The sequence below is a fragment of the Sphaeramia orbicularis genome, chromosome 17 (assembly GCF_902148855.1).
Source record: "Sphaeramia orbicularis chromosome 17, fSphaOr1.1, whole genome shotgun sequence".
NCBI classification, from domain to species: Eukaryota; Metazoa; Chordata; class Actinopteri; order Kurtiformes; family Apogonidae; genus Sphaeramia; species Sphaeramia orbicularis.
The window spans coordinates 39,814,738-39,842,435 of record NC_043973.1 but is presented as its reverse complement, the minus strand read 5'-3'; the positions used below and the strand labels follow the sequence as shown (position 1 = coordinate 39,842,435).

Below are 27,698 nucleotides of genomic sequence, written 5' to 3'. Positions count from 1 at the left end.
CAGTTGTTTCTGATAATAAATGCTAAAAACGTCAAGTCCGTTTTTTTTTCTTTTTTACTAAAACACACCGTTTTAAGCATTTATTACACTGGTCTACAATTTTTTAGAAATGATTTGCTTCAGACATTAAATGTGCAAAATGTTATGTATTTTAATAAGATTAATTGGAAAATAAATGACAAAAGTGCCGGTTTGCTGATGTTTTTAAGGTATATGATTAAGTGTTATTACACATATATATTGGTTTATGTACATTTATATAATAGTTTTATAAATCTTCCACTAAATAGCACCTGTAAAGTGAATGTATTCTAATGTGCAGACAGTGTTTTGAAGTAGATCTTGTAGCTCTGAGACAAATATTCCTTTTGAGTCAAACCCATTCTCTCGTTAATTTATGAATTTCACATTTTGACCCAAGGCTGTATCTTGGAAAGTTCAGCCAACCAGCATTTTTGACTTGACTTTTCTTTATCAGTGACTCTCATATGGTAAAATTTCATTACTTTTATTCTGGAAGCATTTTCCTTGTAGACCAGTGTTATTTATAAACAATATCTAGACAATTATGAATGAATGAATGAATGAATGTTTATTTCAGTTAAATCCAAAACACATACATATTTTAAAAAACAAACAAACATAAAATTAACACAATTTGTAACTGAAAAAGGAAGAAGCTGAAGCCAGAGGCTTATTTCTGCTTCTCCTATTCCCATCCTTGCTCTAAGTCCACACCTGAAGTTGCAGCAGATTAATACTTAAACCCAGATTATACTACATTCGGTGTTATAAGTCACTTTATAATCACATTACTTTCATAGCCCTTCAGAATTTGACAAATTAAAGTCTTTTTGAAACAGTGAGCTACACAATTTCACTTCATCCTTCAATTCCTTTAATGTCCAGATATTGAAAAGGAAGTTCCTCTTGAATACAAAGGTGCAAAAGAATGAGCAAAAAAGACATTTTCTGACACTTTTATTGCAAAAAATCATGCAGACACCTGAGCAGCCTATTATAATGGCAGTCTTAAAAGGGGTAAGTAGCCTCTATAAGGGAGTTGAATCAGTACTTTTACTTTATTATACAAGAATCTGCTCTTCTACTTGAGTATGTGTGTTTTGCTGCCCACAAAACTGATCTAAACTGTTTAATACCTGTTGATCCACTGATCCCATCAATACATGTAAGTAATTGCTATAAAATACAGTTTGTCATCTTTTCATGGTCATCAGATATGACCCATTTAGACGTTCAGAGGCTCCGTAGTTACCATGGAAACACCATCATATTCTACAATATCGATTCACTAGTAAAACCCATGGAGTTGGATCAATGACAGTGAATGGAGACACTTGTTTTTATCTTCATTTAATGATATATTTTACGAAAGAAGTGATATTTTCTTCAGTTTTCTCTGTTTTTGATATGAGAATTTTCAACTTTAATCTGGGCTTTAATGAACATCTACATGATCAGTAAATTAAATATAGGAAAAATACCCGATTTGGACTTAAGAACGCCAAATACAGAGCATAATATTAGAAACAATGGTGATAAATCAGTTAAGAAAAAAAAAGAAATTGGGGGGAACTGCCACAAAAGTAGCGCTGGGTCTTTATGGGTTAAGAAATCCATAGAAAAACTTAACTTTCTGGTGGTCATATGACTATTCTTTTTTTCATGGTGAGCTGTTTGACTTACCTCTGTGTTCTGTCCGGCTCAGCATCCTATTTACTCTGAAAAATAAACACACAAAAAAGCAAAAATACTGAAACCTCACTCATATATTATTCACTTATTTAAAGAAAATGTGTGTTGCTTTTGTCAGTTAACATAAGAGAAAAGAGGACACTTCTATTTATTTTTCACTCTGTATTTGTCATTTTTCTGAGATATTACTGCCCCCTAATGCCGGTATGAGATATTTTTTTCTAACTTATTCTTTCTCATCCACAGTCATTGTTTTTCCTCTTCTTACGCAGTTTTAGATATTTATTTGGGATATTACGCAAGAAGCAATAAAATTACAGTATAATACTTCCAGTTTAAGATGTAATAAACCTACATTTTGCAAAATCTTGTCATGTAATTACACATAAAGTTGAAATAATTTGGTTTTTAGACACATTCCTCTTTTTATTCCTGTTTTTGGGTCAAAACACAGTATTCAAAATCTCTCTGACAGGATATTTTAGAGACAATTTGACAGATTAGTGTTGCTAAATGACCCACATTTTTACTTTTCAGTTAATTTTTGCTTTAGTTGGACCATAAGGGATTATCCAAAACAACACTTTATATATTGAAATAAATGTTGGAATGGCAATCAATTAAAGTTCGCTCTCTGACGGGACATTACTATGTTTTGACCCTTATACACGTGGACAATGATTTCATACTGAGTCCCAGTTACACTTTATCTATCAAGAATAAATCACATTGTCACAGTCATTTCATGAGAAGAGGTTAAAATGTTTTATTCCAACTTTATGAGTGTTTTAACCCATAAAGACCTGAACAGCCACAGTCGACCAAAATCATCTACTGATCTAAAATATTTAATACCTTTTGATTCACTAATTCTATCAATACATGTAAAGAATTGGTGTAAAATACAGTTTGTCATCTCTTCATGGTTATCACATATGACCCATTTGGACATTCAGAGTCTCTGTAGTTACCATGGAAATCCCGTCATCTTCTACAACATTGATTCTCCAGTAAAACCCATGGAGTTTAACAAATGACAGTAGATGGAGACGCTTGGTTTACCTTCAATTTATGAAATATTTGTGGAAAAAGTCACATTTTCTTCTGTTTTCTCTATTTCTGATAAAATATCCCTCAACTTTAATCTGAGCTTTTGAGAACATCTACATGATCGATAAATTAAATATAGGAAAATACCAGATTTTCACTAAAAAAAAAAAAAAGCAAAATACAGAGGATAATATTGCAGTAAATGGTGATTAATCACTTAGAGAGAAAAATCCATTTGGGAATTGACACAAAAGTAGCACTGGGTCTTTATGGGTTAATGTTTTGTGATAAAAGAATAAACTTAACTGGAATTTAACCATAAAACAAAGCATCTACAGGGTGGGGAAGCAAAATTTACAATGAACGTTTAGTTGTTTTTTCTCAGCAGGCACTACGCCAATCGTTTTGAAACCAAACATATATTGATGTCATAATCATACCTAACACTATTATCCATACCTTTTCAGAAACTTTTGCCCATATGAGTAATCAGGAAAGCAAACGTCATAGAGTGTGTGATTTGCTGAATGCACTCGTCACACCAAAGGAGATTTCAAAAATAGTTGGAGTGTCCATAAAGACTGTTTATAATGGAAAGAAGAGAATGACTATGAGCAAAATTATTACGACAAAGTCTGGAAGATACTATTAAAGAAGAATGGGAGAAGTTGTCACCCGAATATTTGAGGAACACTTGCGCAAGTTTCAGGAAGCGTGTGAAGGCAGTTATTGAGAAAGCAGGAGGACACATAGAATAAAAACATTTTCTATTATGTCAATTTTCTTGTGGCAAATAAATTCTCTTGACTTTCAATAAACTAATTGGTCATACACTGTCTTTCAATCCCTGCCTCAAAATATTGTAAATTTTGCTTCCCCACCCTGTATATTCTTTGGGTTCCTTCAAACACAGTTTAAAGAGAAATGTTTAACACTCACCAGACAGTGTTTGTGGCATTATGTCCAGATAAAGTATCCACATTCTTTTTTATCTAAAGCATATGAGCTGCATTTGAGTGTCCACTTGTGTAGAGTGGCTGCAGAAGGAAGAACTGCCAGATTGTAAAAGAGAATGTCTATTATTTAGTCAATATGTGTCAGGACTGACCTAAATCAAACCAGTGGACAATCAATACTGGAATCAGAGGGCAGGGGGGGTGTAATGCTGGCCTGTAACTGCCCACTTTCCCTATATGATGACAGAGAGGTCACATTAGGAGCTGCGTCTTCCATTACTGGGCTTTATTTCATTCATTAGATCTATTGTTACACCTTTAACTCTGTGTTTTCTGGGTTTTAAACTCAAAACTGCAATGAAGGGGAATGAAGTGTGCGTGTAATTTCATGCAAACAAGTACAAATTTGAAGTATTTATTTTACTTAGAGTATTTTCATGTTATGTAGCATTCTACTCAGTCTCCTTACCCTATAACACCAAACGTATCATATTTGATATGTGAGTTTTGAAGCCCTCTACATGATCAGTGTGAATTTTTTTCTTATAAAACCGGATGTGTATGATTAGATACATGCAATGCACAGATAATCCACCAGGGGGGAGGAATTCATTCACCAGAGGCCTTTCCAGTGACACTACAAGACTGTCATTAATGAGGAAGGAGGAAGAACTTTGCCAATTTTGAAAAGGAATTACCAATTTATTTGACATGTTTGTGTTATATTATGTTTTTGTTTGTTCAAAAATAATTGAGCATTGAGACCTGATGCATCAAATATGATACAAAATTCAATTCAATTCAGTTTTATTTGTATAGCCTAATATCACAACAAGGTTATCTCAAAGGGCTTTACAGAGTCAGTTGGATGTAGACATCAACAGTCAAATAAACAGCAAGAAAATGAGTAATGTCCAGGGCATCCCCCGTCCTTAGACCCTCCTTCTCGGCAAGGAAAAACTCAAAACCCAGTGAGAAAAGGGAGAAACCTCGGGGAGAACCACAGTGAAGGAGAGATCCACTCCCATGGACGGGCAGGCTATAGATGCACCAGGACTGATGGACGTCCATTTGCAGATGTAGTTCAGTCCGTAAGGATGCAGTAGGGTGGACACATGAGGGGTCCATCCCGCTGGATGAGACAGGCAGGGGCGAGGAGGCCCATCCACAGTGGTGAGGCCAAAGACGTCCATCCAGACAGGTGGGGGAGGGGGTCAGGACACAGGTCAGGGCAGGACACAGATGGGTCACCGTAGATCCTGTCGTCATTGGCTCCCAAGCGGCTACGGCTGAAAAAGTAGCCACTCCCCCAGAGGGGAGTGGGGAAAGGGGACACCGGGTGAATAGTAATGCACAGACTAAGTTGGCTAAATATTAGAAAATATAAGTACAGAAAATTGAAACTCATACATGGAAGTTGACATTTTGGTTGTTCAGAAGGACCAACAAAGGCTCCAGTTTCAAAGAACTGGAATTTTCTGTCAATGATTTAATGGTTCAGGCTTTACAGGGTTAAGTGTCATACTTTTTACTCCAATACATATATGGCACAATATAAATAACTTAACACTCAAAGCCCTAAAGAGCTGCCAGTGACCAAAACCTTCTATTGATCTAAAATTTTTGATAACTTTCCAACCACTAATCCTATCAATCCCTAAAATATTTCAGGTAAAATGCAGTTTATCATCTTTTCAGTGGCCTCAGATGTGTTCTATTTGGGCGTTCAGAGGCTCCAAAGTGAAAGTGGAAACATCGTGTTATGCAAGTTTGACAAATGACAGTAATTGTAGATGCTTGCTTTTATGTACAGGTAATTTCATATGTTGCTGAAAAGGCAAAATTTTGTTCAGTTTTCTGTGTTTTGACAAAATATCCTATGAATGTACTCTGAGCTTTTGTGAACATCCTCGTGGTTAGTAAATTAAATATAGGCAATACCTGAAAAATGTAAAATAAAGAGGATAACATTATAATAAATGGTGATAAATCATTAAGGGAAGGTTAAATGTAAAGTAAAATCCATTGTAAGTTCTTTATGGGGTAAATTTGACACGTTTAATAGCCCTGTCATCTGATTAAAACCATGTATCTGCACATGTGTTGATTCTGAATGAACTGAAGCATTCATACATTATGGTTTTAGCAAACTCTACTCTTTCTTAGGTTAAATAAACCCTTAAAGACCTGCCTCACTTAAGCTGAGAAACACCTCATTTTTATACATATTCATTTTGCATTCTTACTGGACAATGATGCTGCAAACATGTGATGATCTTATAGAATATGATGCATGTGTTGTAGATTAAAATAACAACAGGTATATAAAGTCGTTAAATCAGATCAACCTTTGCTCTAGGTACAAAGATAAGGCAGCAATAATAAGCTGTAAAGGTCTGTAACAGTCTCAGTTTAGAAGACAATATTAGACATATGTGGATGCAGCACAAACTGTTTACTGATGTATAAAGAAAGCAGACCAATCATGGGTGTGAACCTAGAGGAGGAGTCCACAGCAACAACTTGGTTTTCAGCTGCGTCATGTTATCTAGAGACTGCCAGGCCTACAGGAAACAAGGCCCGATTTTCAAAGTAACAGCTCACAAACAAAAAAGAAAAACTTCATATTGTAGCAAAAAAAATACCTTCACCAGTATTAGATTGGGTTAAATCTTTTGCCACACTGTATTGTCAACAAAACAACAGCCTTCTGAGTCTAATAGGTAGATTTAATGAGCATTAAAACAACTCAGCATATTCTTCATGTGCTTACAGTGTAATGTATGTTTTTCCTTTTTACCAACACATTTTCTCACAGCCTTGAAGACCCACATCAGACGTATTTGCTAAAATTCTCAGGACTACACTGTGTTCATGACCTTGACTGGAACACATGTAGAATCAGACTTTGTTCTTGTATCTAAACTCTTACGGTCCAATGACAATCAGTATTTTTCTCACACTTCTCTGCAGCTGTACTTTGCATAAATGCTCTCGATTCCCCTCACTGGCATCTATTTTAATACTGTACTTTAACACAGACTCATTATAAAAGAATAACATTTTCATCATTTTAATATTTTGAGCATATAACATTACATTACAAACATTTGTCTTTCACAATCTCATAAATGTTATTTTCTAAATCTCCATTGTTCCTTGACATTGACTCAAAATGGTAAAAACACGTGATTATGTATTTGCTCCATTTTATTTAAGAAGAAAATGTATTATAGTATACATACAAATAAATCCAAAACACATATTTTAAACTTCAACAAAAGACAAAAAGAAAAATAGACAATACGTTAGTTATGACTGGGTCATTGATTGAGATTATTAGTTTGATTTTTGTTTTTAACAGCAATAATCATAAGACCAATATGACAAAATGATGAAAAGTCATGAATTTGTCATAAATATTACTTGTAAAGCCTTTGTAAAGCAAATGTGAGTGTAGTAAAACAGATGAAGTGCTTCCATTACACACTGAATAAAGAAATTAAAAAGCTTCAAGACAGCAACAACACATTTTTTCTCAGTAGCAAGTAACGTAATCACAGCAGTAACAAACAATATTAATTGGGTTTCAGTGTTAGATTGACAAATAATTGTCATCATCATAACCATAATCATCATAATAATAATAACACATTTAATTAATAAGCACCTTTCTTGACACTCAATGAGTCTGTACACTTTTTAACAATCAATAAAACAATAGATAAAGTCATCATACAGTAAGATAAAAGAAATGCAGGACAGTATAGTTGCAAAGAATATTGTAATAATACAAAAAAATAACAGTATTAATAATAGTTATTATTATTATTATTATTATTATTATTATTATTATTATCATCATCATCATCATCCTTCTTCTTCTTCTTCTTCTTCTTATTATTATACTTATTATTATTATTATTATTATTATTATTGTTATTATTATTATTATTATTATTTGTAGTAGTGGTAGTGGTCGTAGTAGTAGTAATAGCATTAGTAGTATAATGGCTGATATTGAAACCCAATTAATATTCTAAAAGCAAAAACTTAACAGGACATTTAAGACTATTATAACGATTTTATATGGAGAATAACAGGTGGCCTAATTATTATTATTTTTTTGCTATTATTTATTATTTAACAATAATTTCCAAAGCTCATTTTCATTTAATAGAATAAAAGAACAAAATAATAAATAAATAAATAAATAAATAAATAAATATCCTTCTTTGATGAATTCAGTACAGAATGTGTAAAATTGCATTTACATTATATATAAACAAATGCTTATAATCAATAAAGTACCTGTTTTTTATCGACTATATTTCTGAGAGCCATCTGACCTTTAATTTGTAGCGGACCGGAAGTCGTCTTTTCCTGGCTAAACATTAGCTCCACTCCTCCGTCGCTGTTTCCTCCTGTCTGTCTCTGCTGCGTTTTCTTGACCTACATCGGCCGAGTCAAGCGCATTCCGTGTCTACATGCCAGATGATGCGCTGAGGGTGGTTTTTCAGAAACACCACCCGCTATGCAGTGCTTTCGCTCGGTGCTCGGCGTGTAGGTGTCCGTCTGCGGGTAGACCGTGTCCAGAGATCAGGAAGCCGAAGAAAAGAGAACTGAGAGCGGACAGGAGGCCACGGTTCCCCCTCACACACATACACACATCACCGCGGCCTTGATGGTGATGTATGCAAGGAAACCAGCAAGAGTCAGCGATGGGTAAATCACACGGAAACCTTAAGGCTTTTAATAAAACCTAAAATGGAGTCTTTTTACGTTTTCTGTTGAGGTTAATCGGGTTCACGGCTAACTGCTAACCCGTGCTGCTACCGGCTAAGCGTCTGCCTGTAATTAGCCTGTATTCCGGATATGTCCTGCGGCTAACGTCAGCGCAACGTTAGCTAACTAACCACCAAATTTATCTTTAACCCTTCTCATTGACGTTAGATTTTATACGATATCTGTAACATTTAAAAGTTAAGAGTCTTGAAATTAACAAAACATTAGCATGTTGATAGCTAGCTGACAGCTAAAGCAGGAAATTTAGCTAACTTAGCCACGAGTAAGCTAATTTGCTAAATATGTATCAAAGTGTACATTTAAAAAAAAAATCACCTGTTGAAATACGTTGATTCTTATTAATGTGATCTTTCATTGTGTGTTCCCAGGTGCAACGACAGAAGGGATTCGCAATCCTATCAGGTATGACTTGTTCAACGTGATTCCTGTCAGTACTCTCTAAATACAAGTTATATAAATGTCAGTAGACTTTTCATTAGCTGCTCATAAACCATGTTACATTTTTATTTAGGGAGGACAAAAAGTAGACCATTAATGTTCTGATTAAATGTCCAGCTTTAGTAGTTTTTACTGGCCCATACATTACTGACAAACCATCAAAATCACCCTAAAATAAACCTGCTTGAACTTAATAAACTTACAGTATCTGTGGTTTGAGTTCTGCTGCTGTTTGTGTAATTTTCATCAGTTGCATAAAACACAGATTCTTCAATTTATTCCTTGTGTTAATGTGTAATAATGTCAAAGTTTTGTACTCACAGATCCACCTGAGCATAATATATTCCTGTAGTGTGAGATAGACAAAATAAACCTGACTTGATGTTTCATAATAGGTTCTTTTATGTTTTATGTTGTCTGTATGGAACAGACTACATTTATTGTATATCCCAGCTACATTAAGTGACATCCACTATTGAAAAATAAAATGACATTTTACCCGTAGCACTGGCTAATATCTAGGTATATAGTTATATTAAAGGTTTTAATTTCTTTTGTATGATTGAATGTTGTTGTTCAAAGACAATGTGATGAAGGCTAAATAATTTTACAATAATTTTTATTTTATATTAAGGAGATTTATTTTGTTTCCCTGGCACCAAATATTATTATAGCTTTTATTATATCACATTTTTCAAACAGATGTACAACACATTCACTTAATTACATTAAATTATTTCATGCTGGCAACTTTCCTGTAGGTGAGGTAATTAATGATAGTTGCATTTTCCCAAAGAAAGTAAGTATTATGACCTTGTATCCCTATGAAATCATCAATCAGATGATGACAAATACATTTTTTTGGAGTAACTGTTTTATCATTTGCCACACATTAAGACAGGCTATCTTTAATCTCTCCAGACCCATAAATCTCAGCCAAAGAGCCAGTCCAGCAGCCTTCACCGTTACGACAAGGTGCGTGATGGCTCAACGGATCCCACACCCCCTTACAAGTTGTTGCGACGATCAGATGAAAGTCCTGTCAACAGACATGGAGACAGCACAGGCCATGGAAAGGCAAAAAGTTCCCACACACTCAGAGGAAAAAATGGTAAGCCCCGACTTGGTGGATCAGCACAGCTTGTAACATTAAAATGAAGTTTGATCTTTTTAATAAGGAGCAGTGAAACCTCTTGATCCAACAATGCCTTTGAAAATGAAAATAAAAGATGCCCATGTCGGTTATTAATTCAGTTCAGTGTTATTTATGGAGTCCAGTATCAAAAGAAAGTCACCTCACGGGGCTTTACAGAAATTGTTGAATTGAATTAAAAAAACACAATGAAAATAAATAAATAAATAAATAAAAAATAAAATAAACAAACAGTCAAGTAATCAGTTAGTAAACAGTCGGTGAAGCAAATGGATTAGTGTCCCAGGCATACCCCGTCCTTAGACCCTCCTTCTTGGCAAGGAAAAACTCCAAAAAACCCAGTGGGGAAAAAGAGAAACCTTGGAGAGGACCACAATGAAGGAGAGATCCACTCCCATGGACGGACAGCCTGTAGATGAGACCAGGATGGTTGTTATTCAGTGTCTTTTAACGGTACCTTTGCTGATGTCCCTCATTCTTAACTTGTAGATTTTTCATATAAACACTCTGGTCAGTACCCACCCCTCATTAAAATCATGCTTCATCCTCTAAGTCACATTTTTTCTGTATAAGATTAAAATATGTTGTTAAAACTTCATGTTTCATAACAGTAGTACTGACTGATCTGGTCCAAAGATTACTGTGATGATCTTTTGAGGGAGAATCACTGTCTTGGTCTGAATGACAATCTTCTCGTGTCTTATAAAATGCAGGCGAGTTACAACCAAACTGTGTTTTCCTCTGGTTCTCTCTGGTCTTAGGCTGTCTGTTGTGGCTTTTAGTTAATGTTATCAGAGTAGGAGCTCGCAGTTTTGTAACACTTGGGACCAACATCCTCAGAATACTGACAATATCTGGATGAAGTAAATACTCAACATTTTGCTCAATGTGCATCAGTTGTGTCACAGAGAATCTGACAGCCTCATTTGTCCTGCAGGATTTTTACAATGAATGAAAAACATTTCCACTTGTTAACATAACTCTAATAGGTGAATTGGTTAAGCTAAGCTGCCCATAGGTGTGAATATGAGAGTGACTGGTTATTCGTCTCTATATGTCAGCCCTGCAATGAACTGGTGACATGTCCAGGGTGAAGCCCGCCTTCGCCCATAGGTAGTCAGGAGAGGCTTCAACACCCTCACAACCCTCTCAAGGATAAAGCAGTTCTGAAGATGAATGAATGAACATAACTCTAAAGCATCTGTGCCAATGAGACTCCTTGCATGTCGAGAATTTGTACCCATGCTTATGGACTTTAAGCAATTCTTCACTATTATTTCCTCAGCAAAATACAATACACAAACTAAAGACTTCAGTGCAGATAGATACAAAAATACCACTATAATTTGACTGAAATAAACTTAGTAACCTACTAACATTAACCCATAAACCCTCAGTGCTACTTTTGTGTCTGTTTCCAAATGAATTTTTTTTACTATATTAAACCTTTCTTAAGTGTTTTATCGACATTTATCATAACATTAAACTCTGTATTTAGCTTTTTTTTCAGTGAAGATCCCCTATATTCCTATATTTAATTTACTGATCATGTAAATGTTCATAAAAGCTCAGGGTAAAGGTTATTATATCAAAACAAAGAAACCTGAAGAAAAAGTGACTTTTTCAGCAACAATATCAATAACTGAATATATAAACAAGTGTCTCCTTCCACTGTCATTTATCAAACTCCATGGCTTTTACTGGTGAATCAATGTTGTAGAAGATGACGGTGTTTCCACGTTCAGTACGGCCTCTCAACGTCCAAATGGGTTATATCTGATGACCATGAAAAGATGACAAACTGCAATTTACACCTTTTATTTACATGTATTGGTAAGATTAGTGGATCAACAGGTATTAAACAATTTACATGAGTAGATGCTTTTGAATTTTTGGGTCTTGATGGGTTAGTGCTACAAAGCCATAGACTAACACAAGATTCTCTGTAAGTTTTGACACCTTTATGTGTTTTTATAATGACACAAGCTGTACAATCCCTCTGAAAAGTAGCAAGATCATATGCAGAAATAAAATCAATCACAATCTAAGATCATGAGATTTCCCAGGCCTGCGTAAAGGCAGAGAGCATTTCTTTGTTATGCTGTACTAGTGAAAACCCAACCACACACACACAGTCGGTCTCACTGAACAATGTGCGTTTTCTGCTTCTTGATGAATGACTTTGTTGCAGGGACAAGCGGCTCTCCTCAGGAGAACTCTCACAACAACAGCTCCCACCACGGCTCTGACTCTCATGCCACTCAGAGCAAGCCTGCAGACAGGGTAAGATGCTGTCCACTGTTATCTGATGATATACCCTCAGCATTTCCTGTATGATTTGCTGTCACGCAACTTGGTTATCATGGTATGTGCGACATTATAGAGTCATCTTCCTTTCCCTCTGTGGACATCATAAGGATACATAGATTATATTTTGTCGTCCTTTCTGAGTAAATTTATCTTGTTTTGTTTGACTAGTAAATTATCTTCAAAGCTAAAGGGACACAGATTTATGCATGTAGGATGCTTTTTGTTCTTTGTATTTTGTGTGAGTATAGAAGTGAGTGTTTTGGCTTGTTAACAGCAGCTGTGAAAGTAATTTACAGCAATTGAAATTGATTTTGAACCACTTGAAATATAAATTCATCGAGTTTTAAGTTAGTCCTGATAATTCTAGGTTTCATCTTTCTGTCACATCTTTTAATAAGTGAATAACAACTTTAGTAGCCAGTAGTAACTGCGCATAGTTGAAATCCTAGTTGTTATCAAATCCTGTTACAACCTACCACTGGTACTCCTATGTAGAAGTATTGTATTGACTGTTAATGCCAGTGTATGTGATCATTAATATTAAACATTCCAGCGCCCATTCAATCTGAAAGATCCTTATTCATTATTGAAATGCAGACTGATGGATGTTTACCTGCTACAGGAACCAGCCTTAAGTGTACATTACCCTGTGTGCGTGAAAAAATGCTTGGACATACTCTCATGTTCTTTTTAATGACCTAAATCTTATCTTGATTTTGAGTAATTACTTTCACATCATGGCTGTTTTTCAAGCTGTTCATGATAATGTATCACCTCCATGTACAGTCATGGAAAAAAATTATTAGATCATCAAAAGTCATCAAAAACAATGGTTATGCAATCAAGTACTAACTCCTGTGTGTATCATGTGACTAAAACAGACAGAAAAGAAAACATGGAATGTCTAAAAGCACTGTTTTTGTCAGTACAATGCCATAGCTATTGATGTAAGAACTGAAGTGATTTTGGTTATTATTAAGAAAACCACGGAAAATAATTGGATATCAGCTCTGAAATTAAACTCTTACGAGCTATTTTTGTTGTTGTTGTTATTATATTTGTACAAACAAATCTACTTTTAGTTGTACCAGGCATTAAAATCGACAAGAAATTGAAGAAAACAAGGGGTGGTCTAATAATTTTTCTCCACGACTGTATGTCTGAAAAAAGGTGTTGGAGTCACTGAAGCTGTTTTATTCATGACAGTAAATATAGATGACAGAGTATATATGTTCTAAAAGTTTGTCCACATTGTTTCTTCTCTTCTTGTCTTTTCTTTCTTAGCATCAGGACCCAGCAGATGACTGGACAGAACATATCAGTTCCTCTGGGAAGAAGTACTACTACAACTGTAGGACTGAGGTCTCCCAGTGGGAGAAGCCCAAGGACCTGTTGGAGAGGCAAGACTGATAAAATGACAAGATTTGCACTGCACATGCAATCATTTGATCTTTCCTAACAGCAGTCCTCATGCATATTAATAGATTAAAAGTCCAATCTGTGTACTAGTAGTCTGTGTTTCCACCAAAAATATCAAGAACTTAAAAGTATGACCAAAAACTGCATATGAAATAAAATGCTGTAGTCCTGGCCATTTAGAAATGTTTAGCACTGCAAACCCCACCTCAAAGTTTCCTATCAGAAAATACTACCACTTCAGTGTGGACTTTTTAGTCATTAAAATAAAGTTCCTGTGACTAAATTTACTCCCTGGTACTTGTGATGGAAAATCAGACTTCCTCTAAAGACTCCTTGTTCCTGAGGAAAGATCCTGTGGTAGAAAAGTGGCTGTACTTAATATGTAGACCAGGGTATAGTGTTGAACTGCATCGCTGGTGTTTTCAAAGTCTCTGTAATGTTTTCCAGAGAACAACGACAAAAAGACTCAGTCAAGATGGCGGCAAACAGTTTCCCCAGGGACATGGACTACAGACAGGAGGCCTTGCAGGACAAAGCCACATCAAGTAAGAATTCCCCCATCTTTAAAACCTTTACCAGCATTTTACGAGAACGTCCTCTTTACCAGCTTTCAGTCACTCTGGTTTATTTTAGTAAATGTGATCTTTGTCCAAAATGTTTCACCTCTTTTACAGAGACAACTTCAGGGGACCAGTCCACATCATCCAACTCCGGCCATTCCTCCTCTTCCTCCTCTTCTCAGAGCCTGAACTCTGCTCCTGGTGCTTTAGGTTCCACTCCCTCCACCTTGTCCTCCTCTTCCTCCTCTTCCTCGTCCACGGGCCAGTTGCCCCAGTGTGTCCAGTCCCAGTCACCAGCTCTGCTCCAGGACCCAGCGATCCTGCATCAGCTGCTCCCCGCCCTGCAGGCGACGCTGCAAATGAACAATGGCAATATGGACGTCACCAAGCTCAATGAAGGTAAGCACACTAAACACCATACGGCTGCCTTCTTTAGTGGGCTTTTGGATAGTTCCACTGGGGTTCATTGTTCCAAGTTTCACATTTAAGTGGCTTTATTGTAAATTGTTTGTGCTATTTGTGACCCTTTATTACCAAGTGGCCACTGCAATGCATCGACTCTACAAGTTTTTATATCACACTGGGCCCGCCAAATGTCCCCCATATGGCTTTAGTTCACAACATTTGATTTAATCCTGTGCAGACCTGGAAAGGTGCTTTTGACATAATCAGTTGTGGCAGTTTGTGTGGAGTGCACTGATATACTGAGCTGTTTACATTCATCTGAGCATTTTCGAAATAAAACTTTATCCCAACAAACCTGAGCCCAACTGTCAAAAGTGAGGAGAATTCTTAATACAGAGACATAATGAAAAATAGTGCTCTAGGACTTCGCAAAAGTCTCCTCATGGTATAGTAATGCTGCATTGTAGGTTAAGAATTTTTAATTTGAAAGCTTCTTATGTGCACATTGATCCCAAAGAACTAAACAAATGGATTTCCAATATTCATAGCATTGTAAGTCAGTGTATACATCCTACTGCTGATAAATAATGGAAGGAAAGTTTATTTATTTATATGGTGCATTCCATACACGAGGGAAATTCTGTGGGTTTGGCATAAACAGAAGGAACATCCGGAGGAAAGTAGTAAAATAATAATGAATTGAAATATTAAAAAATAAATAAAGAAAATAAAGCACAAATGACATAAAATAAATATATACAGCATTGAAATCATCACTAATGTTACAATAAAACTATACACAGTGAAGTTTACAGAAAATTTTACTGTGCTGTAACAATTAAGACTCAACCAGAGGCTGTGTTTGTTTACACTGGGCATTAACATGCACCTTGAGTGATCCAAGTGCACATTCTATTAAGCCGTCCAATCACGAATGTGAATGTGACTGGTTGACGGTCTGCCCACTCCACTGGCGTCCTCTGTGTAAGTGAAAGTCAATCCAGCAGTGGCATCATATTAGAAATCTCAAAAATACAGAAAGCCCACAGACATGTTTTAGAGGTGCTTGATATATGCAGTGCCGCCTGAATGAACCAAAATTATGATTCAGCCTTTTTTCCCCTTTGAGGAAACTCAGAGTATATGAAATTTATATTATCTAGTGGAAATTGATGCTCATATTTTGAATCGCTAAAGATTCAATCATCACTAAAGCATATGTCACGCAACAAAAGCAATAAAATGAATGGAATGGCTGAAGTTGGCATCAGTATTTAGGATGCTTACTGATTCACAGCATCAATGCATGCAGTTAGTAAATACCTTCAAATTTGTATAGTGTTTTTTTTCTGTCTTGATGATATTCGAAACACTTCACAAAGTGTCACATTCACCCATCCACTCACACACACATTCACGTAGCAGAGCCTGTGGGTTGTCTTGCCCAAGGACATCTGAACATGTGGGCAGAAGCCAGGGATCAAACCGCCAACCTTCTGGTTTGTGGACGACGCGCTGTAACTCCTGCGTCACAGCCGTCTCCCAGCAGTCGAGAAAACATTCACCTTAAAATCTGTCGGCTCGCAGCTGTTTTTAAGCTGCTCGGTGAATTAAATTTGCAAAGAAAACATTACACAGTCATCCTGTGAAAGTTGAAATGGAAGTTTGTACCGTGTTACAGGCTTGTTTTTTTGCATATAATCAGACACATACTGTGGGGCATTTTTGATCAAATCGTCAAAAATGTACATTGAACTCTGTCCTAACCTGTCTGGACAAGGCCAGAGACACAAAAGAAAAAAAATATTTCACCTAGATTTGAAAGTGTTTACATTTTCATCTTATCTAAGATCTACTGGCTGTTTGTTCCTGTCGGGCTGAACGCTGCTGCACTGTGTTGAGTCTTGACTCGGGGCTCGACTAAATGACCACAGTGGATTTATTATTATTTAAACTTCATTCTGTTCTTAGACAATCGAGTTATTTCTAAACAAGTAGGATTTTAAAAGGGCTGTATTTTGCTAAACCCACTTTTATTAGTCTTTGGTACATTTATTTATGTATTTTTTGGGACCCTAATAGTTCAAATATGACCCATTTGGACATTCAGATGCTCTGTAGTGAAATATGTAATTTCTTGCAACACTGATGCACCATTAAAATCCATGAAATTTAACAAATGGTAGCGGTTGGAGATACTTGTTTTTATGATTTTCTCTGTTCTAATATAATAATGTTTGAAGTTACTCTGAGCTTTTATTACCATCTACATGATGGGCACTACCTAATTTTCAGTAAATGCAGATAACGCTATAGTAAATTATAAATTATATCACTTAGGAAAGGTTAAATGTAGAAGAAAATTCATTAAGAAGTTGTTGGTATTTAAGGGATGCTTTAGCTGTGTGAAAAAAGTCATAAAAAGTAATATAAGTTAACTTAAAGGGGTCATATTTTGCTGAACCCACTTTTATTAGTCTTTGGTTCACTTATTTGTGTATTTGGACCCTAACAGTTCAAAATGTTTGAATTTGAACCCTCCAGGTGCTGCAAAGCTATCTTTATATTAATTTCGGCAAAAATCGAGTGGATTTCTACAACCTGTTTTAATTCCTGCTTAATTTGTTATGTCTATAACTAGTTACGTAACAACATTTGCACATATAAGGTCAAGACTTCTGATGAACATTTCTCCGAGTATGACATAATTGTCAGCAGCAGCGGTTGTAGTAAAAACTGAAAATATGTCCAAACTTCAAGTCGATTGCCTAAAATGTTAAGTTGTTGGTTGTATTAACGAACACAAGTGGCTTATCGGGACAGAATGCATAGTCAACAACCTGGAGGGGGTGAGGCGTGAAGTGGCTCATTTGCATTTAAAGGGCCAGCGCTCAAAACCTTTCTGGTGTCATTACTCAGAAATAGGGTTGAAGATGGACCTGTGGAGTTGAATTAATGAAGAGCTGAGACCCAAGCAGAGCATTTACAGTTTATGTAGACCACAGGGAAATGTTTTAAAATGCATAATTCCATTTCAGAAAGCAAAATATCACTCCTTTGTTACCTATTCAGCTAACTGGAAGTCATTGTAAAACTTTTAGAACTGGAGTGCTTTGTTCTTTGTCCTAGTTCAAACTGTAACATCACCTTCCTGAAAGAACTACAGCTGTGTAATCCTGTTTAAGTCCACTGAGGACATTACAGTCGTCTACGCTGCTGGAGACCAAAGCAAGGATGAGCTTCTCTGTCATCTGGGGACACGAACTTTTTGACTCTTCCACTGTTTTTAAGTTAACAGAAAGCTGCTTTGGTGACTGGTTATATATGGCTGTTGAAAGTAGAGTTATTAGTGAAATGGATCATACCAAATTCAAACTTTATGAACTGTCAGGGTCCAAATACACCAATAAATGTACCAAAGACTAATAAAAGTGTGTTTAGCAAAATATGACCCCTTTAAGTGCTTGAAAGTGCTTGTAATTATAACTCTGTGATGTGATTTATTTAGAGGTTAGATCCCAACCCAGAGGTACTTACAGAGAGGCGATACATGTTGAAAAATCAAACTTTATGTCAAAAGAGAAAATTAGTGGGTGTTCTCAAGTGAACTCCAGGTACATTTTTATCTTAATCTTTGTCTTGGTGCAAGTGTGTCTGAAGAGCGCCAAGCGGCTTCCCTTTTTTTGGATCAAACTTTGTGTTCTCCTTTAATTTCTAAACTTTTTGCTATTGTGAGACATCATTTTAGATGTTTGTAGGATAATACAACATACATCACTGTGATAAAAAGTGAAAAAAATAATCCAGAGTGTATGTATTCCTATGGATATGTGTTTTATCCCAGTGATAAGGTGCTGTGCTGGAAAAATCTGAAAATTACCCTTAAAAGTGCTTGAATTTGACCTTGAAAAATGTGTATGAACCCTGTATTAAGCACCCAGACCTACCACATAGATCTTCAGCTTTCATGAGTAATACACTGATAATGTCTTTTTGGTGCAATTTTTTTTTTCTTTATTGGAAAATGTTTGTTGTATGCATTATATGTAGTTGAGTTTACAAAAGGTTAATTGTTGATAGTGTGTGGAACCAAAGTTTTGTATTTTTTTGTCTTAGATTTGATGTCATTAATGGTTTACTGTTATTTTTACTAACCTGGTCGTGCTCGGTGTTTACCCTCTGAGCTCCCTTATACATGTTTGCTGGTAAATTTTCATTCAACTGAACCAGCTACTCTCTCTGATAAAATGTAAATATTCTGACTGACGTGTGCCCTACCACTGTTTATTAATTTTTCTTCTGACTTAACTGTGCGTGCTTGTGGACTCACCTGTTGTGTGTCTCCGCCCACTCACCTGCGTGTGTGTATGTTTCCTCTTTCCTCCCTCCAGTCTTGGCAGCTGCTGTCACCCAAGCTTCCTTGCGGTCTGTGCTTAGTAAGCTCTTCAATGCTGGACCCGCTTTCAACATCACTGCTCTGCTCTCAGCCGCTCAGCACTCCAACCAAGGTACGGCCTCCTCGCTGTTTCTCACCATCTGCTTTCACCAACTAAACTCCCGCTGTCCTTGTCGCCACAAAATGAGTTTGTTAAACACAGTCTCGAAGCCCTATAGAGTTACTGACCTTCAGGTAATGAAATTCTGCATTTCAAGGAAGCGTACCATATATATTGCTCAAGGGCTTTGTTTTCAGATTGACAATGGCTATGGTGGAACACGAAGGACATTCTCCCATGTATTTCAATGACTTTTTCCCACTGTTGGAACTGAGGATGTGTTGCCTAGCAATCGCAGCATGGCCAAAACATAAGGTCTAGCAAGTCGGACTTCTGGAAGATTGACGCGAAAGCCATATTATAGGAATGATTTTATTTTGTTGACGTAAAGAGCATGGATAGGCAGAGCATTTCTCTTACTTCATGACTTTGTTCGCTGCCATGTTGCTTAATTAATTGTTCATGTCTGTTTTAGTCTTCAAACTATTTACAAAAAGTCATGTGTAAGATCCATAGAAGATGAGCACTAAACCGACCCTCTGTCTTCTGGTTTTAGCCCAGCACTCCAGTCAGTCCCCCGTCTCTTTGACGTCAGATGCATCTTCGCCACGGCCCTATGTCTCGCCACGGAATGGCACGCCGCAAAGCAACCAGAAGTCTGCTCTGGGTGGGCACCCTGGCAGCATCACGTCCTCACAAAGCAGAGTAAGAGCCACAATTTTAGAACGCAAGACCACATCCTCTGGCTCATACATTGCACTGATTTGAAGCCTGTTATTCTCCTCTTCTTCTAACATCTCATCCATCATTCCAGTGATGTTTTCTCTGTTTTATCTTGTATATGTTTTCTTTCTTGCTGAATCTGCAGGGTGGTATGTCTTCAGGCAAACAGGGATCAGTCACCCTGCCACAAATGGCAGAGAAGCGTCCAGAGGACCCCAGAACTCTCCAGCAAAGAAGGTAACATTGATCGTAGTCCATAGTTAGATCAACGCAAATGATCCACCTCCTCACCTTCCATCACCATTACTGTAATGCAATACCACAATTCTTATATATAAGTGTGCTTTATATGTTTTATATTCTATTATAGTTTATCATTTATAACACCTTATTCATTATTATTCTATTTAACCTCTTTTTTTAAGTGCACAACATTAAAATAACAAGGTGACAGAGAAACGTCATCTGTTCTCTGTATGTCCTGTGCATCTAGTGAATTGACAATAAAAAAAAGTTGCACAAATCAAGTTATGTAATAAAAAAAAAAAAAAAAAATACAACTGCAGTGTGACCTTCTAAATTTGGAGTCCCCACATGTGAGCCTTTTTTTTTTTTCCCTGTAAAACATCTCAGCCCTGTCCATTGGGACTGTGTTCGAGATGCATTCTGTACCATTTGATTTCATCTCCATCACCCATAACACGTAAACCATTTCTCCTCGCTGCGACAGCCAGGAGATTCTGTGCTCGGGATCAAACATATCCACCGCCGCGTTGCCCCACATTCCCTCCAGCAGCGGCAGCCAAACCCAGGCCGACATCCCCGGCTCCTTCACTCCCACCCTGGCAGCTCATTTCGATGAGAACCTCATCAGACATATCCAAGGATGGCCTTCAGAGAACACTGAGAAACAGGTACAGTCGTCCACGGGGAGATAAGACGCAGTGCAAATACACCAAAGGAGCTGCTTGTAAAACAGAACAGGCTTAGTTAGACACCAGCATCGCCTTTGTATTCCTCTCTTGTGTAGGTAAACACAGAGTTGAGTTTTCCAGGTGCTGTTCTACACTTGAGAGAGATTCTTTTAGGATAATGTAGCTGTATTTTATGTTTATATTGAATATGCCCTTGGTCTAATGACTTTACTTTAGTCTCACTTTTTAAATGTTTTTTTTTAGGTTTGTATCGATCACACTGCATCAGAACTTAACCAAGCATGGAACTACAACTGAAAACTGTGCAGCGCAGTTAAAATTTATCAGACAGGGTTCGTGGAGGTGCTTGAAATTCAATGTTGTGTTTTCAAGGTCTGAAAAGTGCTTGAATTTCAGTGTAATTGCTTGAAAGTGCTTGTAATTATAGCTCTGTAATGTGATATAATTATTTTTAATATTAATTCTGCCAGATTAGATGCTAAGCCAAAGCTACTTACTGAGAGGTGATGCATTTTGAAAAATAAAACTGTCAAAAAAATAAAATTACTGTATGCTTTCAGGTCAACTGCAGGTACATTTTTATCAGTGTGAGTGCCTGAAGAACGCCAAGTGGCTTCCTGTTTTTGGATAAAACTTTGTGTTCTCCTTGAATTTCTAAACTTTTAGCTATTCTGAAACATTATTTTAGAGGTTTATAGCATAATACAATGTACATCATTGTGATAAAAACTGGAAAAAATAATCATGAGTGTATGTATTCCTGTAGATATGTCTTGAAAATGACCCTTAAAAGTGCTTGAATTCGACCTTGAGAAATATGTGCGAACCCTGATCAGAGCACACAGGCTACTGTGGTGTCTCCCTGCATCAAGCAGTAGCTGCTTCCAGAAGTAATAAGTTAGAATATTTTCTGTTAAAGTGTGAGATCTGACTCTAGAACAGTCCATTTAGTGCTTATCGAAGCCAGTTGAAACACTGAATTTGAACCCCTGCACCTTCTGCAGTAAAATGCTTAAATTAGGAAGTATGGAAATAAAGGCACTGTAGTGGCAAGGGACGTCATTAAAAAATAAAGCAGCAGTAAAAACCCACCAGCAGATGCCTGACATAACCCAGCTTTCAGTGTTCTGTCTTCACTTTATCAAAGATTCCAGTTGTGTTTTATGCACTGATATGGATTCATAATTCTCTTGCAAAGCCTGAAATGTAACTTGTTAAAACCTGCAGAAGAAAAAAAGAACTACACTTGTAGCGACTCAACAATCACTGCTTCTTTTTTTTTCCCTGTCAGGCGGCACGGTTGCGGGAGGACATCCACAACATGGGCAGCTTGTACATGTCTGAGATCTGTACAGAGATGAAAAACCTTCGCTCCCTGGTCCGAGTCTGTGAAATTCAGGCCACACTGCGGGAACAGAGGTGCGGCTAAAGTTTTAACACCCCCAGTAAAATTTACGATTGATAACGGGTTGCTTGTGCAGGTCTTGAAAGTCTTAAAAAGAATGGAATTTTGAATCGCCGTTTTCCAGACCTTGTAAAGTCTGGAAGTTTGTGACAGTCTTCGTAAAGTATGGAAAAAAGTTTCTGTCATAGTTGAATTTTAGAGTCACAAGGCACATAATCTTGTAAGATAAGAAATAGTCATAGAAAAAATTATTAGACCATCAAAAGTCATTAAAAACAATGGTTATGCAATCCAGTACTAAGTCCTGTGTGTATCATGTGACTAAAACAGACAGAAAAGAAAACATGGAATGCCTAAAAGCACTGTTTTTGTCAGTACAATGCCATAGATGTTGTAAGAACTGAAGCGAGTTTGGTTTTTATCAAGAAAACCATGGAAAATGGATAGATATCAGGTCTGAAATTAAACTCTTATGAGCTATTTTTGTTGTTAGCATTGTATTTGTCCAAACAAATGTACCTTTAGGCACCAGGCATTAAAATCAACAAGAAATTGAAGAAAACAAGGGTGGTCTAATAATTTTTTCCACTACTGTACATGAGGAAGTCATTTAAAAACTTGACATGATATCACTAACTGGAAACTTGTTTGTGTGATATCCATGCACTTTTGTGATTTTCATATATTTTGAAAATGTTTCTGTTAGTAAAACATAATTTACTGTGAATTGTACATGAATTCATTCGTACTTGTATTGAAATGAACTTATCTGCTGCACACAACAGGTACAATCTCAACCAAAAAAGAAGGCATAAAAGTATTAAAGTACAGAAAGGCAATGTCTTAGGGGGGAAAAAATAGTAGTTTTGAAAAAGTCTGGGATTTTTATGTGGATAAAGAGCAAGCACCCTGGATAAAAATACAAAAACATTAATGCTAAAGACATTCATTTTGGCTTCTGTTAATGTAATTATACTTTTCAGGTAACGTCTAAAAAATTATACCTTGTCTGAACCAAGGTTATAATAGTTTCGGATTTTTCATTATAGTTTAGTTTTATTTAGTTTGGACTCTTTTTTTTCTCTAATTCAGTTAGTTTTGATTAGTTTTTAGAGCAGGTTTGCTAGTTTTTATTAGTTTTTATTTTCTAAATGCTTAGTTTTAGTTTTTTTGATATCTTTTCTTCACCGTCGTATTCAAATAAATCCCAGACAGGACTCTGCTGCTTTCTCCCAACTGTAGTCTTCATGTTTCCAGGTAGAGTGGGGACCAGAAGACGACTGGAAATCACAAGTTACGGACTGTTAAATATCGTATGGTGCCAGCAGCCAAAATTATTTGGGGGAAATAAATCAATTTCGTATCAATCCGACATTGACAAAGACAAAAACAAAGGGAATTTTATCCATAATTTTTATGCGTTTTAGTTAGTTTTGTAAACACACAATACAGTTTCTGTTAGTTAGCGTTTTTTCTTTTAATCATAGTTTTTATTTATTTCAGTTAACAAAAATGTTTTTACAATTCTAGTTTTTGTCATTTCGTTAGTTTTCGTTAACGATAATAACCTTGGTCTGAACAAAAGAAAAAAAAGTATAATTACAAAGACATTAACGTTCTCGACTTCATTTTCCCCCTTTTAACAGAATCCTGTTTCTGAGGCAGCAGAGCAAAGAGCTAGACAAGCTGAAGAACCAGAACTCGTACATGGTCTGAGGACCTGAGCAGAGAATACAGGACTGGGATGGATGGATCAAAATAACACAAATAGAGGAATAGACATGGACGGCAATCGGCTACAGCCTGTTTATTCTCCTGGTAAAAGCAAACCTGAGAGACGCTGTTCATAACCAGCAGCTGACGAGGTGACACCCATTCATCCTGTCTTGTTTTGTTTTTTTTGTTTTTTTTGTTAGTTTCCATTATTTTAAGTTAGTTTTTTTTTCTACTGTCCACCACATGACTTGTTCTTTCTGAAAAAGGTGAAACTGTTCATTCACCAAGTCGGACACTTTAACCAGTGGACACAAAAGGACCTGAGGGTTTTTTTTTGTTTTTTTTTTTATTTCAAGCGGCACCTTTTGGACTGTGAACCTTGGATTGTGTGTATTGTATTGGGTTAACTTGTTTTCTGGTGTGTTTTTTGATGTGTAGTTGTCAGGAAAAGATTACATAAATTAAAAGCAGGACCATCTCATGAGTGGTGTGTAACAGTTCTCTGGTGGAGGGGGCTTGGGGGGTGGGGGGGCTTGGGTTGAACAAACCTGACCCCACACCTACGACTTCTCCAAACTTCTCACACAACACACACGCATTGAAACGGACTCATTCAACTGTTTTCTGTCCAAATGATTGAATCCACATGAGATTAGCGAAGACCTTTGGCCAGACTAAGACTATACCAGAGAGTGTGTGTGTCGCTTCTTTCATCCCGCTCGGTTTGGACTCTGGGACCAGTTGGTTTTCGACAAACACGCTCCAAAACATTTCCCTACATTATCGGACCTAGGTTTGGCTGCTAGTACGTATGAGGCTGCATTCGTTTGTAGCCCCGCTGGCCATTTTCTTATCCCCCCTCTTCTGCAATTTGTCTTTTCTTTTTTGTATAATTGTCAGCATTTTGTTGCTTCCCCCAAGTTGAACTGGGGAAATATTTCATTCCTTTGTGCATCTTTAGAAAGAGATTGTGTAAAAGAATAGACAAGTGACTAAGTTTACAGTCATTCAAAGCTAAATTATTGTTGCACATGGTTGATTACGTCCTTGTAGTCAGAAATGCAAAGATCAACGGAAAGACTTCTTCGAAAAAAAAGCTTGTCGTTTTATTTGTCGAGTTCTCACAGCTGCAGCCTCGTCATCAAACTGACTTTTACGATGCGTGGGTTTGCGTTTTATACGAACAGGAAATATTAAACATTAAACTCCAGTCAAACACTTAAACACACACAGTTTTGTTTTGTTTTTTTTTCTCTTGGCTATTCTTTACTCTGTCCTTGGATAGTTTCCACCAGATCTGATGTGCACACTTTTTCGGGGGTTCGGGAGGGTGGGGACGGGTGGCTTTGTATTCCATAAAATATGAGAATAAAATATTATACCACACTTCCCACTTGACTTTGACTTTACTGCTTAGCTGATGTTCTCGAATTTGATTAAAGGTGTGAGAGAGAGAGAGAGAGAGAGAGAGGTTAAATCTGCACGCTTTATGCCTTTGCAAAAATTCCCGATGAATAATGCATTTGTATTTTTTATTTATTTTTTTTTAAATTAAACTCTGCAATGATGCATCCGGAGGCAGGAATTGTAGACAGCTCTGGGAAATGTATGAGCTATTGAGTCAGACTGCGCATTACTCACCCAAGTTGTTAGGAGTACAGTGGGCGTCCCTGTGGTCCACCTGCCTCTAATCTTGTGTTTTACCCAAAGCCCTGTGTCCTATACAAACACTATACTAAGATAGATTTATAGTTTTTGGCCACAAGATGGTGTCAGTGAATTACTAACCTTGAGTCTGGTTTTGCTTATGTGTGCACTTCTGCTCCTCTATCAGATTAAAAACCTATTACTGTGTATGTCAGATGTAAAATGCAGCCTAGACAAAAGCAGAAGGTTGGATAAAATCTGAATAGACTTGACCTGTATTATGATTCCTGGCTGACTCCGAGGCAATGCACGCAAACGTAAAGATAATGGATGATAATAATACGGAGCTGCTGATTGACAAGACAAGAATGGAAAAGGTTTGAGAGCAAAAAGGTCAAAATATACAAAGCACGTATTTCTCCAAGCGTCCTATCTGGGATGACACTGACTTTGGCTTTTTGTTGGAACATCTGCAGCATTTCCTTCATGTGCAGCTTCATAGGAATGACTTCACTTTAATCCAGTGTTTTTCAACCGTGGGGTCGGGATCCCACGTGGGGTCACCTGGAATTCAAATGGGGTCGCATGAAATTTCTAGTAATCGATAAAAATAACAAAAAAAAACAAAAAACTTAAAAATAAAAAAAATATGTTGAAAGAGGCAATAGTCGCTTTTCCATTGGACATCTATGCAAAATTTTACCGATATTTACTAAATGTTGAAAAAACAAGTGCGTAATGTTGGTTTTTCCATTATATCACAAATGTGATGATTTATTTATCATTAGATGACACGAGAAGTCATTCCATAAACATGACGACGAACGTAAATATGGTGTTGATTTACAGATATATTTATTATATATTACTCCTCTATCTTGTACTAAATTAAAAAATGAGTGGGTTTCCTGGTGTGTCCACACATACCGTGACATGTTTCTTCTTCTTTGCTTGTTGTAATGTTCATCAACATCTGTTTTTTTAATTCACCTGACTCCAGTTGCAAAAAAAGGTCTTTCGATTGCAGTTTTGCGTGATATACCATTTGTGCTACGCCCGAAAAACCACTTCTTGCCAGCGCAAAACTTTTAATTGAAAAACGAGACTTTTGGCGAAATTGTCGTTTTTCCATTAGGTTAAGTTTTTTGCGCAAGTTATATTTGCGCAGTTTGAGGGTCAGTGGAAAAGGGACTAATCCAATACATAAAAGACATGACAAACTGTGAAGCTGAAACTGAAGCACTGTGGTTCTGTTTATCTGTCAAATGTTCATTGTGGTCAGTTTAAGATGTTTTTCTGCTGCTCTTTCCTAATTACGTGGTCACATATGATCCATCATAAACAGGAAAACTTCAATACCTGCTGTAATGTATAAAAGGAAAAAAACAAATTTATTAAAGTGTTTTATAGAAATTAACTGGGTTCAATTTGTGATAAATGAATTTATCCTACAGGTATTGATCCCACTGATCTCACTGATCAACATTTTAACAGTAAATGCAGTACTGCTGTAAAGTTTCTTTCTTTATCCAATTCAACTTTATTTCTAAAGCACTTTAAAACAACCACAGTGGACCAAAGTGCTGTACAGAAGAATACAAGCACAATGAAAAATTAATAAAAGCATTAAGAAACAATAAAATCAAAACAAGTTAAAATATAAAAACAAACAAAATATCAACCTTGTAAGAGTGTTAAAAGGCCAAAACAGGTGAGTTTTAAGAGTTTAAGGCAGTGTTTTTCAACATTGGGGTCGGGACCCTTCGTGGGGTCACCTGGAATTCAAATGGGGTCGCCTGAAATTTCTAGTAATTGATAAAAAAAAAAAAAAAAAAAAAAACCTTACTAATAAACTACTTATTAAAAAAAAAAAAAACTAAAACAACTAATAAAAAAAAAAAAAATTTGGTGAGTTGAGAGACAATCCCATTCCATAAAAGACATGACAAACTGTGAAGCTGAA

The 27,698-nt window shown here is 36.5% G+C and overlaps 2 protein-coding genes across 4 annotated transcripts in view; one reads left to right on the top strand and one right to left on the bottom strand.

Annotated features, from left to right (window-relative positions):
* The window catches only part of LOC115437945 (MAGUK p55 subfamily member 7-like), a 61,154-nt gene extending 57,338 nt beyond the window's left edge, over positions 1 to 3,816 (bottom strand). Inside the window, exons 1-2 of the mRNA XM_030161348.1 lie at positions 3,706 to 3,816; positions 1,708 to 1,742 (exon numbers count right to left, since the gene is read on the bottom strand). Of these exons, the coding sequence (XP_030017208.1) occupies positions 1,708 to 1,732 (25 nt within the window). The 5' untranslated portion in view covers positions 1,733 to 1,742; positions 3,706 to 3,816. The remainder of the gene's footprint in view (positions 1 to 1,707; positions 1,743 to 3,705) is intronic.
* A 4,299-nt stretch (positions 3,817 to 8,115) lies between these two features.
* On the top strand, positions 8,116 to 25,316 carry LOC115437698 (WW domain-containing adapter protein with coiled-coil-like). Of its 3 annotated transcripts, none has more exons than XM_030161006.1 (13): positions 8,117 to 8,447; positions 8,897 to 8,930; positions 9,888 to 10,077; positions 12,311 to 12,402; positions 13,714 to 13,829; positions 14,296 to 14,393; positions 14,523 to 14,807; positions 19,205 to 19,321; positions 19,866 to 20,014; positions 20,178 to 20,269; positions 20,760 to 20,946; positions 22,259 to 22,386; positions 24,019 to 25,316. In XM_030161006.1, the coding sequence occupies exons 1-13, from the start codon at positions 8,407 to 8,409 to the stop codon at positions 24,086 to 24,088; spliced, it is 1,599 nt and encodes a 532-aa protein (XP_030016866.1). In that variant the 5' UTR covers positions 8,117 to 8,406; the 3' UTR covers positions 24,089 to 25,316. The 3 variants fall into 3 exon arrangements, with proteins under 3 accessions (XP_030016868.1, XP_030016866.1, XP_030016867.1); XM_030161007.1 differs by having other exon boundaries at positions 8,118 to 8,447; positions 20,763 to 20,946; XM_030161008.1 differs by lacking the exon at positions 19,205 to 19,321 and having other exon boundaries at positions 8,116 to 8,447.
* The last annotated feature ends 2,382 nt before the right edge of the window (positions 25,317 to 27,698 follow it).

Coding starts and splice junctions, on each gene's coding strand:
- LOC115437698 (XM_030161006.1), top strand. CDS start 8,407: ATGGTGATGTATGCAAGGAAACCAGCAAGAGTCAGCGATGG. Junction 19,322..19,865: donor CGCTCAGCACTCCAACCAAG/GTACGGCCTCCT, acceptor TTCTGGTTTTAG/CCCAGCACTCCAGTCAGTCC. Junction 20,270..20,759: donor AGAACTCTCCAGCAAAGAAG/GTAACATTGATC, acceptor TCCTCGCTGCGA/CAGCCAGGAGATTCTGTGCT.